The sequence below is a fragment of the Gadus macrocephalus genome, chromosome 3 (assembly GCF_031168955.1).
Source record: "Gadus macrocephalus chromosome 3, ASM3116895v1".
NCBI classification, from domain to species: Eukaryota; Metazoa; Chordata; class Actinopteri; order Gadiformes; family Gadidae; genus Gadus; species Gadus macrocephalus.
Window position 1 is genome coordinate 18,414,198 of NC_082384.1, and position 17,438 is coordinate 18,431,635.

The 17,438-nt window shown below is 45.0% G+C and overlaps 4 protein-coding genes across 4 annotated transcripts; 3 read left to right on the plus strand and 1 right to left on the minus strand.

Moving 5' to 3' along the window:
* The first annotated feature begins 2,961 nt into the window (after positions 1 to 2,961).
* On the plus strand, positions 2,962 to 6,364 carry actb1 (actin, beta 1). The gene is made up of 7 exons (XM_060047804.1): positions 2,962 to 3,119; positions 3,867 to 3,991; positions 4,104 to 4,343; positions 4,780 to 5,026; positions 5,134 to 5,325; positions 5,439 to 5,620; positions 5,743 to 6,364. Exons 2-7 carry the CDS (start codon positions 3,869 to 3,871, stop codon positions 5,884 to 5,886), a joined length of 1,128 nt encoding a protein of 375 aa, XP_059903787.1. The 5' UTR covers positions 2,962 to 3,119; positions 3,867 to 3,868; the 3' UTR covers positions 5,887 to 6,364.
* Positions 6,365 to 6,491: 127 nt separating this feature from the next.
* On the plus strand, positions 6,492 to 11,752 carry fbxl18 (F-box and leucine-rich repeat protein 18). The gene is made up of 7 exons (XM_060047795.1): positions 6,492 to 7,299; positions 7,804 to 7,995; positions 8,100 to 8,449; positions 8,707 to 8,842; positions 8,919 to 10,009; positions 10,320 to 10,538; positions 11,233 to 11,752. The coding sequence occupies exons 1-7, from the start codon at positions 7,246 to 7,248 to the stop codon at positions 11,387 to 11,389; spliced, it is 2,199 nt and encodes a 732-aa protein (XP_059903778.1). The 5' UTR covers positions 6,492 to 7,245; the 3' UTR covers positions 11,390 to 11,752.
* A 289-nt stretch (positions 11,753 to 12,041) lies between these two features.
* On the minus strand, positions 12,042 to 13,303 carry LOC132454443 (stonustoxin subunit alpha-like). Its single transcript, XM_060047806.1, has 3 exons — positions 13,160 to 13,303; positions 13,004 to 13,045; positions 12,042 to 12,776 (listed from the first exon to the last, which is right to left on the minus strand). Exons 1-3 carry the CDS (start codon positions 13,206 to 13,208, stop codon positions 12,256 to 12,258), a joined length of 612 nt encoding a protein of 203 aa, XP_059903789.1. The 5' UTR covers positions 13,209 to 13,303; the 3' UTR covers positions 12,042 to 12,255.
* A 554-nt stretch (positions 13,304 to 13,857) lies between these two features.
* Positions 13,858 to 17,416, plus strand: ptcd1 (pentatricopeptide repeat domain 1). The gene is made up of 8 exons (XM_060047793.1): positions 13,858 to 14,427; positions 14,562 to 14,702; positions 14,817 to 15,035; positions 15,129 to 15,230; positions 15,318 to 16,034; positions 16,136 to 16,252; positions 16,484 to 16,666; positions 16,782 to 17,416. The coding sequence occupies exons 1-8, from the start codon at positions 13,954 to 13,956 to the stop codon at positions 17,034 to 17,036; spliced, it is 2,208 nt and encodes a 735-aa protein (XP_059903776.1). The 5' UTR covers positions 13,858 to 13,953; the 3' UTR covers positions 17,037 to 17,416.
* Positions 17,417 to 17,438: the final 22 nt, after the last annotated feature.

The window sequence follows — 17,438 nt, forward strand, 5'->3', positions numbered from 1 at the left end:
ACAAAGCTATATAAGTAATGCAGTGTATATTTATACACGTCACATCCATTAACCTTTCCTCAGGTGAAACTTTTCTCGGTGAGTTAAACGCAGTAAATAGCTAAACAAATCCCGGTTAAAGAGAGTGATTGTTAGAAATTCATGTGAAACTAAATGATACAAATCTTATCTAGTTTCTTTCCCTTCTCATTTATTTGTTTTTCCTGTTTGGACATTATTTACATATTAACAGATAGTCATCTCAAATAAAGGCACTGCTCTTCATTTACATACACATATGCAACACCCTTCCTGTGACAGTATTTGGCAACTGAAAGAAATAAAAGTTCAAAAACAGACAAAATATCAACAAAACGTGCAATCCCAAACAAACATGGGAATTCTGTCATGCAAAGGAATGGGATAGGAAAAGGGGAGAGGTCTATCTAAAAGCTTTTGCATTTTCCCATAGCTACAGGGATATGCAAAGGCCACGCCTTCCTTCCTCTGTTTCTCAACTCTGTTTATGGAACTCAATTGGAGGGGATTGGTGGGGGGAGGGATCAACGGAGGGGTATTTCACACAAGGCCAAAATCACACAGTCTTGCGGACGCTGTCCTGGTGGTTGAGCAAGTGACCAAACAGGAAATAGGAGTAGAGAATGATAAACATGAAGTAAGGTGTGGCAATAGAAAAACAAAGATAGGGCGGGAGAAAGGAGAAGGGGGTGTGTGTTGCAGTGGTGGTACCTGTATGCGGCTTCTTCCATATATGGTATTTTGCTCGTCAGAGCTGGAAACCGGTACTCTCAGTTTCTTTGGGTCTCCATTTGAACAATGCAGGGAGGAAGTGTGTGTGTGTGTGTGTGTGTGTGTGTGTGTGTGTGTGTGTGTGTGTGTGTGTGTGTGTGTGCAAGTTTACACACACACATTCACACTGCAAGGCATGAACAAAATGTTAATCATTCAGAATATTGAATAATGTTTATGTGAGAAAATACCTGTTTTGCTCTTCTTTCAAGTTGTGGATGGTTTTTCCTCAAGCTTGTTTTTTATGATGGAACTGGGACGTAGAAGAAGAATATAGTTTCAAACAACTTCTCAGTCAATCTGCCCTGAAAGACGAAGAGATTCATCTATTTCCTCTGATCAGTCACATGATCATAGCTGAGCATTCTTCCCCCATGTGACCTACTCCAATATTTCCTTATATGGACGTCGTCCAAAGAATCTCTTAAAGAGGTGGCTGTCCACAGGCACGTTTCTGTGTGTGTGTGTGTGTGTGTGTGCGTGTGTGTGTGTGTGTGTGTGTGTGTGTGTGTGTGTGTGTGTGTGTGTGTGTGTGTATGTTTTGGGAAAGCCTGGAAAGATATTTCCCTGATTAGCTAATTATTCCAATCTGTCATATTTCTACATGCTCTCATTCAACATATGTCAATGAGAGTGTGTGTGTGTGTGTGTGTGTGTGTGTGTGTGTGTGTGTGTGTGTGTGTGTGTGTGGGTGTGCCTGCTTTTTGTGTGTTTGATCCATTATAGTCACTTCCTGTGTGAGCACTGTGTAAAGTGCACTTCCTGCCTCTCCTGGTGGGCTGGATCTATATTTCCTTATTTGGAACGCATACGACAGTGGGAATTCTCTTAGTAAGGTTATGGGCAAAGTCTACTGCCCTTATTGAGCCAAAACAGCTTCCTTAACCAACCCAGAAACCCATGTTCAAGGAATCGTTGAGCTTCGTACAGGGCTTACTGTCATTCTGTCAATATCCTCCAAGTTAATGTTATGCTTGTACATGCATTTTCAATGTAAGCATTTCCCTCCATTTATATATATGCTGTGTATGTGCGCTGGTGCAGGTGTACATTCACCTGCACACCTACCTATTATGAAACACAGTTAGGTGTGTCTGCATTAAAAGGTGATTATCTTGCTACCAATCTATGTGCTTATAATAAGATGAGTCACTTCCTGTTGCCGTTGACAGGTAGCATGACACATGGCACACTAGAAAAATTTGTGCCAACAGATGTCAAGCGTTTCCCCTAAACAGGCACCACAAAGGAAAAAAAACCAATGTCACAACCAGTACAGCTGACTCACCGATTGAGGAAGGCAAGATTATACTCATGAGATGGCCAAGAGGTGAACAGTCTGACTAGTGATTACGGTAACCCATGTCCCACTCCTCCCCCCCGCAACGGAGAGAGACAGGCTGATATGGACCAGCGATGTGTTAATGTGTTAACAGTGATCAAATTACTGATATGTAGGCTAATCCCTTTCTGTCTGACTCTGCCTATGTGTTCAAAGATGAGCCAGAGTTTCTTTCAAAAAATGCTGGCTCATTTCATGCATGTCATTGATGTTGACATGGATGTTGTCATCCCATGTTACACACATTGTATTGTTTGCATTTGATTTTACCCATAACCCTGTAAGTGATGGGTCACAAAAATATCGCTAGCATGTCAAACATTTAGAATAATTATTCATTCATTCGTTATAAAATGCAACACAGATTGCCAACACTGCGCAATACAATGCGATGCAAATTAATGAACCTTGTTCAACTATGTTACGGCAGAGTGAGCAGTGTCACACGACTCTCCACACCCTACAAGTTTCTGTTTCAAATTGAATTGGATGATTCATTCTTGCTGAGTATGCATCTTAAATCCAGATAGACACATAAACCCGTAGCTATAAATTCATAAATTCTGTTATCAACAGCTGACCTCGAATAGATTAATCTGGATTGAATCTGGAATTCGACGTCTTTTCCTGAAGCATAAATAATGATGTGGTGCACATTTCCAAATATGATCTATTATGTATAATTTGTTAGGAAACACTGAAGAGCTTATCTTATATTTTGTACTGTCAGTGATCACTAACATTTTCTATGGAGATGCTTTCCTCTTGTCACGACACAGACAATTTAAATGCGCCACACCTAGTGGACGCATCTGAACCAATCAGGAAGCGCTGTGGGTCAAGTTGCCTTTTATGGAAAGGGGCTGCGGCAAGAGTTCCCATAAAACCCTGACAGCCGCTCTTCATTGCAGTTCACTTGTGATCTTGCACTAACCGGCGATCTACTTTCTCTCCGAGCAGCCGAGGCTATTATCTAAACCAAACACAGGTAAGAAATCCACATTGTTTCTACTCGGGATCTTTTAAGAGCTTCAAGTATTTGTTTTTGTCTCTATTGTGCAAAGAATGGGTTCTAACGTTAGCCATCTGTACTTACGTGTTCGACTTCATTAGTTCATGAAACCTTACCGTCTGTTATGTTAACTGAAACCTTCGGTTGGTTTACTTTTGCAGCAGTTGTTTCAACTGTAACTAAGTGCAGTTTTTACGGTCTCGGGCATTGAGCTGATTAATGGGGAAAGATTGACTGATCTACGTTAAAGATGTAGTGGGATCTGGCTTCCTCGGGGTTTCAATTGTAATTTGTATGCATAACTGGGTTCGCCCTGTGATAAGCTGAGGAATGTCTTCATGTTGGGGTTGTGACGTGTGATGAGTGTATTGGTGCTATGTAGCATATTGGTATGAATTATTTAAGGGTTTATGCATCTCCATTGGGAGAAGTAAGGACTCGTAGTATTTGTATAGTAGGGGTTCTTTAACGCTAACAATGTAGATTAAGTGACAAATTGGGATGGATCGACTGCCAACCGTGATGCCATCCTTGGCTGCGCCGGCTATTTCCTTATATGGCAATGGCGAGTCCAAGTATAAACAGCCTTTGTTACTTCACGGTACAGCGGTCTCGATCTGCAACAGCGATGCGACATCCAGCGCCTATTATTTTGGTCACAGTTGAATAAATGTAACGAGCCAATATATTTACTTTAGACCATTCTCTCCATCCCTCTTTTAGACATGGAAGATGATATCGCAGCCCTCGTTGTTGACAACGGATCTGGCATGTGCAAAGCTGGCTTTGCTGGTGATGATGCGCCACGTGCTGTGTTCCCCTCCATTGTTGGACGCCCAAGACATCAGGTAAACTTACTTTCCATTCCCACAAAGTTGAACCGAGTGAACACAATCCCACTGGCTCTACATTTGACAGTACCATTTATATTTATTAACCTTCGTTTGTCGTCCCCTTCAGGGTGTGATGGTTGGTATGGGTCAGAAGGACAGCTATGTTGGAGACGAGGCACAGAGCAAGAGGGGTATCCTGACTCTGAAGTACCCCATTGAGCACGGTATCGTCACAAACTGGGATGACATGGAGAAGATCTGGCATCACACCTTCTACAACGAGCTCCGTGTAGCCCCAGAGGAGCACCCCGTCCTGCTCACAGAGGCTCCCCTCAACCCAAAGGCTAACAGGGAGAAGATGACCCAGGTAACCAGCTCATTCTCAAGTCTGCCTTCACCCCTTTCACTTTCCTGCTCTCTTTAGCCTTTCTGATGCTGACCCAGTCCCCTTTTGAAACATTCACTCTCCAGGTTTCCTCTTTCTGAGCTGATCGTTCACGTAAGATCCAGGGTTGTATCTGCACTAATCTGAAGTGTTTGGGAAAATGCATGGTTACTTCAGCCTTGCAATGTTAACCAATTGACTAAGTTAATAAACGGACCGCATGATGTAGTTGTTTGGAGTCTTAACTGCATTGGGATATGAAACTGACCTGGCAAGCCTTTGAACCAGACTCTGGTGGATCCATTTAATTGTGTGGAATGTTGAAGCGACAAGTCAAGGTGTTTTCACTCGGGTGTTATTTTGCATACATGCCTGACCACTTTGTAGACGGGACTAACTGGCCCCCTCTTTCTTGCAGATCATGTTCGAGACGTTCAACACCCCAGCCATGTACGTGGCCATCCAGGCCGTGCTCTCCCTGTACGCCTCTGGCCGTACCACAGGTATCGTCATGGACTCTGGTGACGGTGTCACCCACACAGTGCCCATCTACGAAGGGTATGCCCTCCCCCATGCCATCCTCAGGTTGGACCTGGCCGGCAGGGACCTCACAGACTACCTCATGAAGATCCTGACCGAGCGCGGCTACAGCTTCACCACCACAGGTAGGCGCCGACCTGCAGCAGAAGAGCAGGATATTTGGTGATGAGTAAAAATGTGTCACCCCAACACTTGTTGCCCTGGCTTAAACAATGATTGCTCCTGCCCACAGCCGAGCGTGAGATTGTGCGTGACATCAAGGAGAAGCTGTGCTACGTGGCGCTGGACTTCGACCAGGAGATGCAAACCGCCTCTAGCTCCTCCACCCTAGAGAAGAGCTATGAGCTTCCCGACGGGCAGGTCATCACCATCGGCAATGAGCGGTTCCGCTGTCCCGAGGCCCTTTTCCAGCCCTCCTTCCTCGGTAAGGCTGAGGGACTATAGCTAAAAGGATGACGTATCATAGAGCGTTGACCCACAGCTGTACATCAAGGGGTTGCACTACTTGAGCTTGACGCCTACTTGACCTCCTCACAGGAATGGAGTCTTGTGGCATCCATGAGACCACCTTCAACAGCATCATGAAGTGTGACGTTGACATCCGTAAGGACCTGTACGCCAACACTGTTCTGTCCGGCGGCACCACCATGTACCCCGGCATCGCCGACCGCATGCAGAAGGAGATCACCTCTCTGGCCCCTAGCACCATGAAAATCAAGGTAAACCCGGTTTCCCCTCACTATTGGCTAATTTGGTGTGCACGACTAGTTGCTTCATGGCTTCTTTTTTTATTTTTATGCTTTTGTACTTTATCTTACCCGGTTCTTCTCTACCCTTCTAGATCATCGCCCCACCAGAGAGGAAGTACTCCGTCTGGATCGGAGGCTCCATCCTGGCCTCCCTCTCCACCTTCCAGCAGATGTGGATCAGCAAGCAGGAGTACGACGAGTCCGGCCCCAGCATTGTCCACAGGAAGTGCTTCTAAATGAACTGATCCCTCTCCTGCTGCCCTCCATCACACGCCCTACTCACAACTATGGTTCTGCACATGCCTAGCCCACTATGTGTGGGCAGAGCCTAGAGCCACACCCATCCCCCACCCTGCTAGTTTATCTCATCGCTACGGTACCATACCCCAATGGGGAGAATGCAATAGGGAGTAGTTGATTATCCCTGTGAGGATTATAATGCCTGTTTGTCAGTCATCCCAGATGTTTGTTACCACCTTATTTGCCTCTATGAAGGTTCATTCCCTGGTTGGCGTTCTGTCCAACAGTTCTCTAGTATTGATATGTAAATTATGTAATCCAAACTTGTTTTGTATGTTCAGCGTTAAGATACATGGTCCAGTTGGTCATTATGCAAAAGTTGACACTTTAACCTGGTCTTAAGGTGTTGTGTGGGTGCGTTATGCCTCTGCATATGAAGAATGAATACAAATAAAGAGCACATGTATGAAAAAATATTTCCTCTTCTTCCCCTGATTTTTGTGTTCAAACACTATGCAACATTTGAGAAACACTACATCTCACCTGATGGCTCGACAAGTTAACTGTCCCATCTGCTGTACAGTATTATGCTGGCCCTGCCAGGCAGAAGTAAATCAGGTTGAGCCAATTGGGTGTACAAGCTGCCACACTTGTCAATGGTTCCATTGACATGATCAGCAAAATGCCGTCCTATCAAACTAACAAAAGTAAATATTGCAATCGCTAGATCAACTGAATTACATAATCTATTAAAGTGAGATATGCTCTTGTCTACTGTTTCAACAGCATCTAGGCCTACTTGCTGGCCTCCATTGTACATTTATTTTTTATGGTGTAGGCCTATGCATCTTACACATGCTCGTGCTATCGTATAAAGGAGCTACCACAAACTATTTTAATCTTATGGAAGATAAATGGTTAACTGAGTATTTAAACGGGCATGAAATTACAAAGTATTTACTATTTATATTGCATTGTCAGGTAAGTCCAGTTTGAACATCGTGGTTGCAAGCTGCAACCATGCGGGTCGCAGGATGGGCTTGTAACTTACTCACAGGCTGAGGCTACCGTTATTTTGATATATTTGAATATGAAAACTAGTGGATAATATCCACGGGCTACCCGTCCTCATAATAAATCCCTGGAGATTGTCAGTACCCGATCCGCAGACACCCAATCCACCGGCCGGCCCGACGCATGCGCGGGCATCTATTGCCGTGTCAGGAAGTGTGTGCGTCTCTGAAAGTCTTCCGAGTTTCCCATTCACCAGCAGAGGAGCCAATGCATATTTTACACAGCATCCATAGGCACCTCCGTAAAACGTGTATTTCTTACTTTATATCTTCCGTATAAGGATGAATTCGACTGTAACGGAAACTCTGGGAAATGTGGACCACCCGCGCGTACAGGTCAGTTCTGTTGACAATAAAACGGCTTGGATCAGCTACTGCTAGGGTTACTTACAAGCTAATTTTAGCTATCATGTTGGTGATTTTGCCAGGCTGTATATTATAGTTATTGAAGATATGACACTAACTTTAGACGATGAAATGCATCGTTTCTGATCGGTCCTTTTCGCCTGATAATGGATAATTTAGTTGATAGCTTGCAATCCCTTGTGAAGTTTGATTAATACACCCATTTAGCAAATTTTAAACTATACCACAATAGTTCATGTAAAACAAAATTGTATCAGTTTCTATCTTCTAAAAATACATGGTCCTGGATCATCTCTCATCGCAGACAGATGTACCTGGCGTTCACTGAAACTTTTATGAATAGCATACGTCAACTGTCTTATTCTTAACCATTTAGAATTATGATAGTAATAATAATAATAATTATTATTATCATTATTATTATTATTATTATTATCATCCCATCTTGTGTATCTGTTTTGTTGTCTTTCCTAGGACCACTGTGAGGGAGATGTGATGTCCTCAGTTGGAATTTCCAGCCTGTCTGACGAAATCCTACTATGCATCCTCAACTATGTTCCTGTGTGTGACCTATTGCTAAACGTGGCACGTGTCTGCCGCAAGTTGCGTGTGCTTTGTCAGGATAAGACCCTGCTGACACATGTTTGTCTATCAGAAGAATACACGGTAGGGCTTAGTATTTATAATGACATTTACACAACTTGCACTGAAAGACATATGGGATTGTTTCGACACTATTACATTCCGTTGTTATGATTCTTTGCCTCTAGGCCAGTGATCTATCTTTCAGGCACGTGCTGAAGCAACTAGCCAGTCAAGTGCAGTCGCTCAGTCTGAGTGGCTGCTATTGGCTCTCTGGCTCCACCATGGAGCATCTTGCTCGTTGCCGGGCTATCAAACGGCTGGACCTCACTGGTTGTCGTCTGACCTCCCTTCGACTCTCCCGCCTCCTGGAATCCCTCTCCTGCCTCAATTCGCTTGCTTTTGATGTGGCCCCTGGTTTCAACTCAGCACAGCTGAGTTCTGAGGCTGTTGATTTGCTGAGCCGCCTGTCAGAGCTGAGGCAGACACTCCTCACTCCCAGTTATGGCGTGGTGCCCTGCTGCTCCCAGCTACGCAGGTAACCCTGGCAACCTCTGGCTTCTTTTATCGGGGTCAGGGTGAGGCTTGCTGGCTTGTTCAATCGAAGTTGACCATGAGGCATTTGTTTCCTGTTCCACCGACCATACCAAGTTGCTGTGTGTGTGTGTGTGTGTGTGTGTGTGTGTGTGTGTGTGTGTGTGTGTGTGTGTGTGTGTGTGTGTGTGTGTGTGTGTGTGTGTGTGTGTGTGTGTGTGTGTGTGTGTGTGTGTGTGTGTGTGTGTGTCATGTTAACAGATTAGCACTACAGTTTGATATCCCAGACGTGACCAGAGAGGGCATTGGTGTCTGCTGCCAGTTAATGGTTGGCCAGAGTAGTGTGCCACATTACCAGCAGCTGGAGGAATTCAGTGCAAAACTGGCACCTGGAGAGGTGAGTGTGTAAATGAAGGCATTGCATATCATTACCTATACAGTATAATAATTAGCCATTCCTGTCGTGTTTCCAGGTAAACCAGACCCTGCTCCTTCTCTACCTAGCTGTGTTCAGCGTTCACGTCCCAGAGCGCCTGAGAGTCTTCCTGGTGTCTATTCCCGGCCCCAATCCTGCCCACTGGCCGGCCGCCACCCCACTGGCCCACTGCTTGGGTAACCACAGCAGCCTGGAGGCACTGCAGCTCCCCCGCTCGTGGTGGGACTCCATGTCGCTAGAGCGAGCGCTGCGGGGCAACAGCCCCAAGCACCTCAGCTTCAGCCGCTGCCCGGCGCTGTGGACGCAGGTCTTCCGGTCTCTGCTCGAGGGCGGGGTCCGAGACGCGGCGCGACTCGTCAGCCTCAATCTGAGCGCGACGAGCCACAGCCTGTACCCGGAGAGCAGCGGGATACGCGGGGGCGAGGAGCAGCTGGGCGCCGGGACGATGAGCCGACTGGTGAGCGTCTGTTCAAAGCTCCAACACGTCAACCTGATGCACAGACACTACCATCACGAAAACACACCGGGACTCGACGGGGAGCCCCACCTCTGTGCCAGCTTGTCCCGACTGCAGCATGTACGCTCCCTGGCGCTGCCCGCCTGCGCCCTCTCCGACGGATGCAGCAGCCGCCACAGTACCGCTCACACAAGCCCCTCCTCGTCCCTGCTACGCGGCTTGAGGAAAGCTCCGCGGGTCGGTCTCCAAGTCTACAAGCCGTCCGAGTCCGAGCCATCGTTACCCAGGGACAGCACCTCGGGGCTGGCGCAGCTGTTGTCCGGCTGCCCCTTGTTAGAAACCCTGGAGCTGATCGGCCCCGGGTTCATCTCCACGCTGCCCCGCCTGGAGCCGTGCACGCGGGCCTGCATAGAGCCGCGCGGTATGTGTGCCTGGGCCCGGTGCGTGGGAGACTCTCACGTGGCGGCGCTGCAGGTTCTGCCCAGGCTGCGGCGCCTGACGCTGGCGGGGCTGCCGGGGATTCACAAAGGGACGGGGCTGATCCCGGTGGCCAAGCACTGCCCAAACCTCCAGGCTTTATCCCTGGCTAACCTGGGCTGCCTGAAGACGATGAATTACACCGCGTCGCTGATGGACACGCTGCGGCTGTGCACGCAGCTGCAGGAGCTCAGGTGAGCGAGGCGACGGTGGTGGTGTGTCCAGCTCTGAATGTATGCAAGCCAGGTTGTCAGGGGCTGTTTCAGCCAATTCAATTAGTTGTAGCTCATAAATTATTGATTTTATGACGGCTTATTTCATTTTCAGCCAGCCAATACATTTGTATTTGTTTGCGTGTTATATTTTTGATATTTCATGCATTGAAAAGGAAATGGCATCCAAGCGTTTTACTGCACACACAAAGGTTTGAATATGTGTTAACTTAAGAATGTTTGGCCAAAGCATCTTTTAACTAACTTCTTCTCTGTGCCTCTCTGTCTGAAGATTAGAGCAGCCTTACCTGAGTGCCAACGCGTCGTTCTTTGAGGCTCTCTCCTGCTGTTCGCGTCTGAAACGCCTCTGCATCATTTCACGCAGCGGAACTTTTGACCCCGTTGCCACGGAAACCTTTGTGGCTCGCTGCCCCAGCCTTTGCGTGTGCCACATATTCATGGGGGGGACCTTGGTGGCCTGTCGCACGCTACAGAAGGTGTTAATCGACAGGTCAGTGTGTTTCGAGGACGTTATATAACATAGTGAGGACCTTCTACATCAGCATGTCTATATTGAACTTGCCCGAGAGACGCAAGAAACAGATTTCTAGAAGCCCATTTATGATGATTTTCATTGAAAAACAATAGCCAACGAAACCGTAAACTAAGTGATTCTATGCTCTAAATTCTAATCTAGTTCACAGAATAGCTATACTGACCCCTTGTGGTCATGTTAAGTAACCCATATGATTATGAGCAATCTGCAAGACCTGTGCTGTAGACATGGACTTTCCTCTGAAGTCCAAACCAGCCTTAGGTTATCTGCTCTCATATCTTTAAGGTGCAATAGATCCGATTTGATTAAATTCTTAAGCAGGCCAAAGTTATCTGCTCACGTCTCAATGGTGCTGTAGGCTAGATTTGAGAGCAAAAGTGAAACAAACCAAAAAAGTCCCTTCTCTCTCTGCTCCCTTCCCCCATACTGTGATTGACATGAAAGATGGATTCCCCGAACCGATCAGGGTGCCTTTGTTGATCAGGAATGAGCGGTGTGGTGTCCAAGATTTAAATGAGCTTGTACAGAGGCAGGAGCAGTCAATTCTCACAGAGCATTTAGCTCACTAAGAGCTAAACGCTAACGTCTATGCCATTTCTAACACATTTCCCTCAACCAAAACCATCCACCCCTTTATGTTCCCTGACAGGTATTCAGCTGCGCGGCCCGCCCTGAGTGTGGTCATCTTCCCCCTGCAGCACGAGGACCTGGCACTGGTCATCAGAGACACTCCGCTCACCCTCCTGGACAAGATAACGCTCTTCCAGAGCCGTGTGGCCCAGACCCCCCTCCTCGCGCCCTGGTGACACATCTCTGTGACCTGCTCTCAGCATGAATGTGGTCAACAGCCATTGCAGGCATTTGAATCGATGCCCTGCCATTTTATATATATATATATATATATATATATATAAATAAAAGAATAGTTCCCAATGGCTGTCAGAGTTTGAAATGTGCACGGCTGAATGACTTGTTGATTGTTACCTTTCGTGATGAAGCAAACAATCAAAGAAACCTTTAAGTTGCAGTGTATTTCAGCTCAAATGATGCGTGGTTGGAAATTTGTAATGATTTAGTGTTTAGGTTCAAGAATATTTTGGGGACAAAACTTCTGCACAGCTGCTTGAGAATTTTTAATATTATACAATAAAATTGATGTCTCCTAATTACCCGAGCAATTTGTTGCAACGAAGTATTTATCTGCGAATGAAATGCACATTAAATGGCAAATTATTTGTTTAAGGTGCCATAATTAGGAAACACGGGATACTTATGTGTTTACGGACTACTTGAATAGATGTTGTATACAACATTGTAATAAACTAACTGACATTGTCAATTTTTCAGTCTTTTTTTTAACCTTTTGTCCTTGCAATACATTTTAGTAGAGTAAGCATGCAATGTCATGTATGTTATGAAAGATGTTCACGTATTTTAAGAACAGAAGAAAAAATAAGCTTTAGCAGGATTTGTGATGCATTTTATTTCGAAATTACAGTACTATGCATTATGGATAAAAAAATATAAGATCAATATATTTTAAGTTACATTTTACCCTGATAGAGAAGCCCTACAATTTTCCTGACAATTTTCCCTATTTATTCTCCCTCCAGTGCTCCAGTTTAAATCCTGAGCCTTGAGCCTTTATTGAAAAAACGGAACCATTCTGTCATCACCTCAGATCACACAGATCAGCGTGGTCGGCAACCCACAACCCAGGGTAGAGGGGCTTCATGAAAGTGGTCTGGACTCTGTGAATGAGGCTCAAAGTGTCGCCAGAAACACTGTAGAAGGCCAGAACACCTGCGCTGTGATCCAGGTACACAGCGACTCTTGACAACTGATGCTCCGGCAATGAAACCTCAACATCATTGTGGCGGAAACAACGGTTGTTTTTATTCAAATCCAAACTCCAGGAATTCTCATTGCACCCAAACGCACACTCGTGGTAATAGTCTGACCGGCCAATGTCTTCATAACACACCGCTATCTCTATTGAACCGGTCCACTCTACCTCCCAGTAGGAGCGTTCGGACAGATGTTCTTTACACAGCACCTGCCAAAGATGGGTGAATCTCTCAGGGCGGTAGGGATAGTCCTGCACTAGATCTTTAAGTTCCACACTCCTGTTTCCCTGGGAAAGAGACAGCTCTCTGTATGCGGTGTTCGGGTCAAGTGTGAGGTGACGGTAATCTGGGAGGTTAGTGGAGGGAGGCTTGATTAGAAAAGGTATTGCAACGATGCTTGTATATTTAGATTTTACCCTCATCTCTTTTGTCCATTTAGTTTATTGTTTGGAAGATTTACATGAATCATGGGCTTACCAAGATTATTGTTGCATTTCATCGACACTGTACATTTCTGTGATTACAATTTTAGTAGGGCTATTACTATATACCAGACATCAGAAAAAGACTCACATTTTACAAACTCAGCTCTGGTCTTGAGCTCCAGTTGATTCACTACAAGAATAAACAAAGTGAAATTAATGACATTAAAATATGCTAACGATTACATACTTTTTAAAGTATGTTTTGAAAATGCACTGATTATTTTGTGTTTTTTGGACGGTTTACCGGCAGAAGGTGTGGTTGTGGAAGCTGGCACTGGTTGGTTGTCTTCCATTTGTCGAATCTATTAAAGAAGAGTTTTTGGAATTAAACGTGAGCCCATTGCAATGCAGAAGAATTAGTTATTTTAGCAGATAAATGTTATTTAAGTCACTCTACTGATTAATTAACTACAACAACTTTTATGCAGGCTAGTCTGTGACAAAGAACATTTTTTATTGTTATACATTGTGAAAGTTCAAAGTGCGTAGGCTATTGTATACGGAAAAACACGCAATCTGACTCACCTCAGGGGCCAGGGCAGGGCTATGGTTGCTCCGTTTCATTGTTATATGTAGACATACAGTGGTCCTGCAGTTTAAGATGGACAATCCGTTTACTAGACACTACTTGAAGCGTATCCCTTACGACTAAACTGCATCTTTAGAACGAACTTATCTCTAGAACGACTAAACTACATTCTGGTTGTCCTCCTTTGACCAGTGGCATAAATGAGCTGTTGACAATTTGACAGGCATACTAATCAATCTATTATAGGGGTAAAGAGTAAAACATTGGTGTTAAAGCCTATATATAATATAAGCTAATAACATCTAGCTGCTAACTTTGACAATCTAATTCCTCAATTGAGGATATCTTTCGACACACATATTCCATTCCAGCAAGATTTATTTTGGATATCCAAATTCTTAGCTCGATAATCGACTGCTAATGTCTTTATGTCACCTCTACAGTATTGCATACGCGTGAGCTTGCTAGCCTAGCCGCTCTTTACAACGTTGAGTTAGTTAGCTCCCAAGATGTGGAACTCTGCTGCTTGTTCGTGCATGCGAAGAGTGAGTAAGATGTTAGTACAATCCACCAGATCCTACCACGTCTACACAGCTAAAAGGAGTTCATCTGCCAAAACGCTATCGCATTATCCCTGGTCGCCAAATATTTTGTTAAATGATACTTCTTGGATTATCGGTGAAGTGACCAGACACAAGTCGATCCTCTCAGCATCCTTCGGAGATCTGAACCCCTTGACAGATACTGCCAATGCGACTGACCAGGTAGATGGTGACGGTCCCGGAGAGCAGTTTGGTACATTATCTAGTGATATTGGTGCACGGAGGTCGTTCCAAAAAAGTAGCCCAGAAATACAGAATCAATGTTTCCAAGAGGAAGACGGCGAGGATGAAGTTAAAAGAAGGAAACCTTTCATGGCCAAAGGGAGGAATACGACCTATTGGTACTTCCTACAGTGTAAAAACTTGTTAAAAGAAAACAAGGTCAGTCTGTCATAATTGTACCCTCACACGATCAATCGCGTGCAACCTATTTCATTTCAAATGATCAACGTGTATGCTGGCCTCATTGCACCCATTTCAATTATGTGTTGTTGCTGTTTTCATTTCTATCACAGCTTCAGCAGGCTTTGGATCTATTTAGCGGAGACATGTTGAAAAGAGAAAGGTTACAGCCAGAAGAGTATAACTACACCATCCTTATAGGAGGTTGTGGTCGAGCTGGACAACTAAAGAAGGCCTTCAAACTGTATAATGATGTATGGATGCTCTACACTCCCTTATACATCCTTTTCCATGTGTATAGTTTATGACCGATAGCCATTCAATGGTTTACTATTGTTTACAGTAATTAGCTTTTGCGTTTCTTTCAGATGAAAAAACGGTCCCTGATTCCAACGGATGCTACATACACTGCCCTGTTCAATGCCTGTGCTCAATCGCCATCGAAACAAGCCGGGCTCCAGCATGCATTGCAGTTGGAACAAGAACTATGTCGCAAAAACCACCCAGTTAGCACTATCACATACCATGCCCTCCTCAAGACACACGCCATAACAAACCACCTTCAAGCCTGTATTCACACAATCCGGGTGTGTTTAATTGTATCAGTTCATTTACGTGGTATTGAGGTTGTAGGGGATTGTATTCATGAATAATTTATAAATCTGTGTGTTAATGTTCAGGAGATGATGAAAAACCAACATGTGGTGACTCAGGAGACATTTCACTACCTGCTTATGGGCTGTGTAATGGATAAGGAAACCGGGTTCAGACAGGCTCTACAGGTGGGAACTGTCATGCATGTGCACAAATCGAACAGAACTATTGTTATTGCTGTTGTATGACATTGTTTGTACCTGTCTTCCCTTTAGGTTTGGCGCCAAATGCTTCGTTCAGGGATTTACCCAGATGCTAAAAATTACAACCTACTTTTGCGTACCGCAAGGGATTGTGGGATTGGTGATCCCACCACTGCTACAAGCCTTCTGCTGAGCCCTGATTGGGCTGATCAGAAGGGCCAGGGTGCGGCTAGCAAGAGGTATAGGAGAGGAAGCAGGGATACCATAGACCTTGACCAGTTGGAGAGACAGTTGTTTCTACAGCCTGGAGCAGGTGGCGACCGCATGTTAACCACTGACGGGAATGACCAAAAAGGCAGTGCACATGTCACAGTTGCAGAGATGGTGCCCTACAACAGCTTACCAGAGGTCCACCGCATGGTTGTAGTTGAGGGAGTACCTCATGACTCTCCTTCTTGTCAGCCAGTGCCCGTAGTGGAGCCCCCTAACCTGTTGGAGCTTTTTGAGAGGAGGGGAGGGGCCACGGTGTCCATCGGCACGGTGGACGGCGCCACTGACCGACTGGCGCTGATAGGTGGAGGTAAAGGTTTCCTGGACAAGATGGTCTCTAGCGGCCTCAGTCCGGACCTCCGAACCTTGACCCTCCTCGCCGATACCATGGAGCCAGGCAGCCAATCGCTGCAGATGCTCCTACAGGGGGCCAAGCTGCACAAAGTGAAGCTCGACGTAGCATTCTTCAATACCGTGATTCGCCGCTCAGCTAAAGCCGGTGACCTGGATGCAGCAAAGGTACAAAACCACACACTCGGCCACCCCTCAACCCATAACCAAATACTGAGGTAATAGATCACATATTCTGTGTGTATTGACCCTATCCTCCTTTTTCCCAGGCTGTTTTGCGTGTCATGTACCAGAGACATGTAAATACAGACGTGCAGACTTACGGTTGTCTTGCTATGGCATGTAACCAGAAGACGGATGGTCTTCAGTTGCTCAAAGACATGGAGGTGAGGACGCATTTCAGTCCTCAAATGAATGCTTCTAAAGCATTGAGTCACCTAAGGGAATAATGTTTTTATATTTAGATGCAGTAGCCGGCATCTGGTACTAATACTGGATGCAGAAATAGTAGAAATCTCGAATGCTCGTAACAATAGATGATACCTTTTACCTAATACTAGTAGTTATAGTGGCACTAAAGAATATACTATAATGCATGGTGACTTTATTTCATGCAGGTTGCCAGATTGAGGCCTAATGTCCAGGTATTCTCTGCTCTGATTGGGCGGGCATCTCGGAGGCTGGACTACATCTACCTGAAGTTACTACTGGAGAAAATGGCTGAATTAAGAGTGTGGCCTAACGAGATTATCATCAAACAGCTGGAATTTGCTGCACAGTATCCCCCTAGCTACGACCAGGTAGGTCACTGTGTCTTAGATATAACAAAGCTTTTACAAAACCTTTCATTAATCATGTTCTATTAATTATTCATTTTGTTTTAATTTCACTCCTCTTTCTTTATCTCTCTCTCAGTTCAAGAAGAGGAACAACTACCTGATTCAAATTGATGGTTTCCGTGGTTACTATCAGCAGTGGCTTATGTCCATGCCTGCAGCCAAGGGGGCCGATACAGAGCAGACAGACGGACAGGCTGGGACAGACATGGCTCCAGAACAAGAGCAACCTGAGACTGATGGAGTGAACATTAAGCAGATGAACCAGAAGGCGGCATCCAGGAGATTTAATTCTAGAAAGACAAGCGGGCAGAGGAGCACGGCCTCAATATAAAACACTTGCAAAGGAAATCGGGAGAAAACCTTTTGGAAATGTACTTTATTTGAATAGGGTCAAAGCTGTGCCTCTTTGAGTGTAAATGCTGTGTATTTATTTATCCAGCCATCTAATTGGTTGGACAAAGTTTATTAAAATCTACGTAATGGACCTGTATGAATTGAAGAAAAAACCACTGACACTTTCAACTGAACTATCCTATATTTACGCATAATTGGAATTCTGCATTTTCTCTGCATAAAATATTTCTGCGCCATATTACATAAAAAATTTCATACTTTTGAATCTTTTTCTTTTTTTGTACTGTTGATTTGCCTTTTTACAGTGTTCTGCTACAACATTCAACAAATAAAAGCTGTAGTTTTTTTATTATTTAACTTTGCATATTCAGGTACTCCA

Excerpts from the sequence above, each read along its gene's own strand:
- ptcd1 (XM_060047793.1), top strand. The coding sequence starts at position 13,954 with ATGTGGAACTCTGCTGCTTGTTCGTGCATGCGAAGAGTGAGTAAGATG. Across the intron at positions 15,036-15,128 it reads CCTGTATTCACACAATCCGG|GAGATGATGAAAAACCAACA; the intron begins GTGTGTTTAATT and ends GTTAATGTTCAG. Across the intron at positions 16,253-16,483 it reads AGTTGCTCAAAGACATGGAG|GTTGCCAGATTGAGGCCTAA; the intron begins GTGAGGACGCAT and ends TATTTCATGCAG.
- actb1 (XM_060047804.1), top strand. The coding sequence starts at position 3,869 with ATGGAAGATGATATCGCAGCCCTCGTTGTTGACAACGGATCTGGCATG. Across the intron at positions 5,027-5,133 it reads CTACAGCTTCACCACCACAG|CCGAGCGTGAGATTGTGCGT; the intron begins GTAGGCGCCGAC and ends TCCTGCCCACAG. Across the intron at positions 5,326-5,438 it reads TTTCCAGCCCTCCTTCCTCG|GAATGGAGTCTTGTGGCATC; the intron begins GTAAGGCTGAGG and ends ACCTCCTCACAG.
- LOC132454443 (XM_060047806.1), bottom strand. The coding sequence starts at position 13,208 with ATGGAAGACAACCAACCAGTGCCAGCTTCCACAACCACACCTTCTGCC. Across the intron at positions 13,046-13,159 it reads CACAACCACACCTTCTGCCG|TGAATCAACTGGAGCTCAAG; the intron begins GTAAACCGTCCA and ends TTATTCTTGTAG. Across the intron at positions 12,777-13,003 it reads CAGAGCTGAGTTTGTAAAAT|ATTACCGTCACCTCACACTT; the intron begins GTGAGTCTTTTT and ends CTAACCTCCCAG.
- fbxl18 (XM_060047795.1), top strand. The coding sequence starts at position 7,246 with ATGAATTCGACTGTAACGGAAACTCTGGGAAATGTGGACCACCCGCGC. Across the intron at positions 7,996-8,099 it reads GTCTATCAGAAGAATACACG|GCCAGTGATCTATCTTTCAG; the intron begins GTAGGGCTTAGT and ends CTTTGCCTCTAG. Across the intron at positions 10,539-11,232 it reads CAGAAGGTGTTAATCGACAG|GTATTCAGCTGCGCGGCCCG; the intron begins GTCAGTGTGTTT and ends GTTCCCTGACAG.